This window comes from Tasmannia lanceolata, unplaced genomic scaffold (assembly GCF_043159265.1).
Source record: "Tasmannia lanceolata isolate RefF3 unplaced genomic scaffold, GAP_Taslan_0.1 ptg000012l, whole genome shotgun sequence".
Classification (NCBI taxonomy): Eukaryota; Viridiplantae; Streptophyta; class Magnoliopsida; order Canellales; family Winteraceae; genus Tasmannia; species Tasmannia lanceolata.
The window spans coordinates 45,385,602-45,390,504 of NW_027518689.1; the positions used below are offsets into that span (position 1 = coordinate 45,385,602).

General features: G+C 36.4%; 1 protein-coding gene across 2 annotated transcripts; it reads left to right on the plus strand.

Annotated features, from left to right (window-relative positions):
- The first annotated feature begins 1,262 nt into the window (after positions 1–1,262).
- LOC143887403 (AP2-like ethylene-responsive transcription factor At1g16060) lies at positions 1,263–4,409 on the plus strand. 2 transcript variants are annotated; one of them, XM_077391492.1, is made up of 7 exons: positions 1,263–1,509; positions 1,600–1,682; positions 1,784–1,792; positions 1,906–1,994; positions 2,100–2,224; positions 2,452–2,528; positions 3,574–4,409. In XM_077391492.1, the coding sequence occupies exons 1-7, from the start codon at positions 1,340–1,342 to the stop codon at positions 4,164–4,166; spliced, it is 1,146 nt and encodes a 381-aa protein (XP_077247607.1). In that variant the 5' UTR covers positions 1,263–1,339; the 3' UTR covers positions 4,167–4,409. The 2 variants fall into 2 exon arrangements, with proteins under 2 accessions (XP_077247607.1, XP_077247608.1); XM_077391493.1 differs by lacking the exon at positions 1,784–1,792.
- The last annotated feature ends 494 nt before the right edge of the window (positions 4,410–4,903 follow it).

Consider the following 4,903-nt stretch of genomic DNA (forward strand, 5'->3'; position numbering starts at 1 on the left):
TTCCTTTTTAAGCGTTTTTGAAATCATCGAGATATAGTCGAATCCAATGAGATTTCCTTTTATAATTTGTGATTAATAGGGACTATTTGCGATATTTTGAAATACACGCACAATTTTCAATTATTCGTGTACCTATCGTGGGAATTAACTTCTTATCAAAATTTGTGGATAAATTAGGATTTTTTGGCAAATTTGGTAACTATTTCTCTTAAAAAAGACTAAAACACCCCCACCTCTCTTTATTTATTTTTGTAATTTTACCTCAAAATTTTTTTTTTAAAATAAATTTTTTTACGGTGCCAGTGCATATTTTTTCAAAGAAATTAAAATGTTGCTCCCAAAGTTAGTAATTGGGTCAAGCAGTTTGGTGATCCAAACTATTCATGTAATCAACTATTTTTTTAAAGAAATTAAAATGTTGGTTCCCACCTATAGTTTCAGCTGTTCTCATTTTTTTTTGAAAAATTGTGGTTGGAATCCATGTAAGAAATATTAAAATAGTATTTTTTTTCTTTTTAAAGAAAAAGGGATTTTTAATATTAGAAATATTAAAATGTTTCTTTTTTTCTATTTTAATATTAGAAATATTAAAATAGTATTTTTAAAGAAAAAGGGATTCTTTTGTGAAATTTAACTGTCATGGACAATCTTAGGGGCATCTCAGTGTCTGAAGAGCCTCTAACCAGCTTTTCCAAAACACTAGAAGGAACAAATGAGGTAAGAAAAAGAAAAAGAAAATGCTAAAATTTATTCTAATATAGGTTTTAATTTAGCATTAAATTTTTTTTTCCCTCATATAACACTAGGATAATAATTTTTGTAAAAAAAAAAGGTATGTTTCATAAGTCATAAGGAGGATGGTCTAGATTGGTCTTTGGACCATCCACATGTGTACAATAAGATCAAAGTCGCATCATCTTATGATGCATGCGTGTGTACATTAAGATCAAAGTCGCATCATATTCATTTTCAAAGATTAAGCCAAAAAAAAATAAAAATAAAAAATCATTCTCAGTAAAGAAACGTGTTTCTTCTCATGCCCATTGCTGAATAGCAGCAGCACTGCATGCTATTGCTGGCTAGCTTGAATCCCATTGGTTGCATGGCTTCTCTTTTAGCCAAATGTTGGGTCCTAAATGTACCTAAGGTTAAATACATGGGTCTAAACCCTAACCCTAGTTTGATTAGCCCAACCTACCTCTCATGTGAAAAATCCATATATAAAACTCCAACTTTGGTAAACAACTAGGGTAACCCAAAAAACAAAAAAGAGTACCCTCTTTTCCATGATATAATACAGATATTTCTAGAGAAAGATTCACCATTTCTTCTTCCCCAAATGACGAAGAGACCTTCAGCTTCTTGTACTTCTACATGTTCTTCTGCATCTTCATCTGTTTCTCAAGCATCCAAACCTACGATGAAACGTACTAAAAGAATCCTCAACCCTGAGATGAATCGCCAAAACAGCCCAGGAAGGAGAAGCTCTGTGTATAGAGGAGTTACAAGGTAAATATGTTTTAGAGGTGGTTTTTATTGGGTTTTCCCATATGGGTTCTTTTGGGTTTTTGTTCATTTGAGTTGCATGTTATGTTCCAGGCATAGATGGACTGGGAGGTATGAAGCTCATCTCTGGGATAAGAACCATTTTCATCCTGGTCAGAACAAAAAAGGCAGACAAGGTATTTTTATTTTTTGAATGTGTGTTTTTTTTTTATTTTCTTTGGCTGATGATCTTCTTTTTCTTGGTGATCTGCTTATGTAACACCCCTTTGCTGGTTAGTCTATTTGGGTAAGTTCCATGGGTCCTTTTTGTTTCAGAAAATATGCCTTTTTGGCTTTTTCTAATATGATAATCTTCTTAATTGTTTGATTGTTTTTCTTTGCATGATGATGAAAATGTAGGAGCATATGATGAGGAAGAGGCTGCTGCTCATACGTATGATTTAGCTGCTCTCAAGTACTGGGGATCTGACACTATCTTGAATTTTCCAGTAAGTTTTTCCCCCAAACAGAAAAAAAAAATCTCATGGATTGATCTTTTTAGATTTTTTTTTATTTTTTATTTTTGATTTTTTTAAATTTTTTGATTGATGCAGCTGAATACATATGCAAAGGAGTTTGAGGAAATGCAAAATGTGTCTAGAGAAGAGTACTTGGCTTCTCTTAGGAGAAGGAGTAGTGGGTTTTCTAGAGGAGTTTCAAAATACAGAGGGGTGGCTAGGTAAACAAATATATCTTTCAATGGAGGAATGATATTTCCACCCTCCTTTTCTTGGTCTCTTAATGCACATGTCGGCATTTTCATCCTCCCCTTTCTTGGAAATGAAGCCATTTTCAAGAAAAGAGAGACACAAGGGGGTGGAATTCTGGGAAATTAAAGGGGTGGAAATATAGTTTATTTCCCATTTCAATATAGAAGGAAGATTTCTGATTCCCTGATTTTTACAGGCATCACCACAACGGACGGTGGGAAGCGAGAATCGGTCGTGTTTTTGGCAACAAATATCTCTATTTGGGAACTTTCAGTATAAATCTTCTTCTTTTTCTCTTTTAGAGATTTTATTATATGGTGTAAGCTGTATTTTTCAAAAAGTACTGAATGGGACACACAATAGGATGATCCAAACCGTCCATGTGATGGGCCATAACTTGAATAGGTTGAGTCCAAAAACCCATTTCGATAGGATGATCCCAACCCTCCGATCAATAGAGGGACTGCATATTATGGAAACCTCTATAGATCGGAGGGCTAGGATCATCCTATGGAAATGATTTTTGGGGCACAACCCATTTACGTTCTGTTCCATCACATGGACGGTTTGGATCATCCTATGGGATGGCCCGTACAGTACATTTTGAGTCATTTGACATGCATTCATAATAGTCGCCGGAATATTCTTTTCCCGGCTGTGTGTCATTTTGTTGGGGAGTGGCTTTTCCACACGTGAGGAAAGTGTTTGCTTTGTGGTTGCTATTACATAGCCTCGAACGTGTCCTAAACATGGAACCATGCACGTGGTCATGAAAAATTACCATCGGGGCTCCAAGATGGAGCCCACAAGGTAGAACCCAAATACAAATATGAAGGCGGGACCCAGATATTTGTCTTTAGTTTTGATCCATGGGCCATGCTATTTTCGTGAAAGATGAGGCAGGCCTGATGTTATAGGGCCCACATACCATGGGAACATATTCCTTCTTCAGGGGTATTTTCGTCTAATAACAAAGGTTAACTCTTGTTGAAAAATGATATTCCGACCCCCTTTAGTTCGAAGTTTTTTACATAAAAGAAAATTGTCTTCTCTTTTCATCATATGTAGACATTTGTTTCATTACATGGTCTCTTTTCATTGTGTGCACATTTGATTCATTATAGACCTGTTTGACGTAAACCATTAATATCTATTTTTATTAGAGATCCATTTCTTTCGAAGTAAAATGTGTATGTGAAATTCATTTTACACCTATGTTTCTACTTAAAAAATGGTACAAAAATTTATTTTACGCCAATTTTACGTCAAAAGAAACAGAGCCTATAGCTCAATTTGTAACATTTCTTTTGATGTGCAGGTACTCAAGAAGAAGCGGCCAAGGCCTACGACATTGCGGCCATTGAATACAGAGGAGTGAACGCAGTGACCAACTTTGAGATTAGCCACTACATAAGATGCCCAACACCACAGCCACAACCACAACCACAACCACAATTACTGCAACACCCTTCTCCCTTCCATGAATCATATAACATGACCCCACCTCAGCTTATTCTCCCGGAAAATTCTGACTCCGGCAACCAAACCTCGGTTGCCGACATCCTCTCCGGACAATCTTGGAACTTCTGCTTGGAATCTGCCTACAACCCATTGCCGGTTTCCGACGACTCTCTCGGAGAATCTTATGAGTTAAATGACTTGTTCAATGACCTTGCAATTGGTTTTGACGAGAACATTGACTTCCTCTTTGAGGGGTCTGAGGTTATGGGGAGCTCTGAAGGAGAGGAAACTGGGGTTAGCTCGAGTGGCATTTTCGATAATTGTCGTGGGTTGGAGGGTGATTTTCTTAGTGGGTTGGAGGGAGGAGATGAATGTTGTTTGATTGGGGAGACTTTGTCTACTTCCGTTGGCTCGATTTCATACCCATTTCCCGTTAGCATTTGCTCTTAGATTGAATTGTTTTTGTGGTTTGTCTTATGTTGGTGGGGTTTGTTTTGAGTTTGGTGGTGTTGTTGGGATTTGTGAATGATTTGTGTGGAAGTTGTTGAGAAACATGAAGAAAAACCCCAAAAGGACTTTTGCTCCTTCACGGGGTTTGAAGTATATATGGTGGTTGTTTATGAGGAATGTTTTATAAAGAGTTCAAATATATATGGGAATGGGAATGCTAGTTTTGTTGTTACAATTTAAAAAGGCTACTGATATTGTAACTACCATGTTCTGATACTTGCACTAGCGTACCTTCTCTTCTTTTTTAATTGAGAAAAGTACGAAATCAGGCACATGTTTCAAGGAATTACGGATTTTGGGCACCTTTTAAAACAAGAATGATACACGGGTGATTCTTCAAAATCGGGTGGGAAAAAGACCCCAATACAATTCTGACTTCATCAGGACCAAGATGGAGTCCTCGTATGTTGGTTCTTCTGACATGATGTCAATCATCCTTGTATGTTGGTCCATGGTACTTGCACCTAGGGGTGTTCAATCGGTTATAACCGAACCGAAATAACCGAAATTTGATAACTGAAATAATTTCGGTTATCAAATTTCTGAAACCAAAATCGAACTGAATTTTACGAAAATTGAACCGAAACCGAACCGATTAAAAATTCAGTTATTCGGTTATAACCGAATAACCGAATAGTGATAGAAAAAGACAAAAAAAATTTATTTGGACGTTTTGA

Coding starts and splice junctions, on each gene's coding strand:
- LOC143887403 (XM_077391492.1), top strand. CDS start 1,340: ATGACGAAGAGACCTTCAGCTTCTTGTACTTCTACATGTTCTTCTGCA. Junction 1,510..1,599: donor GTGTATAGAGGAGTTACAAG/GTAAATATGTTT, acceptor GTTATGTTCCAG/GCATAGATGGACTGGGAGGT. Junction 1,995..2,099: donor ACACTATCTTGAATTTTCCA/GTAAGTTTTTCC, acceptor TGATTGATGCAG/CTGAATACATATGCAAAGGA.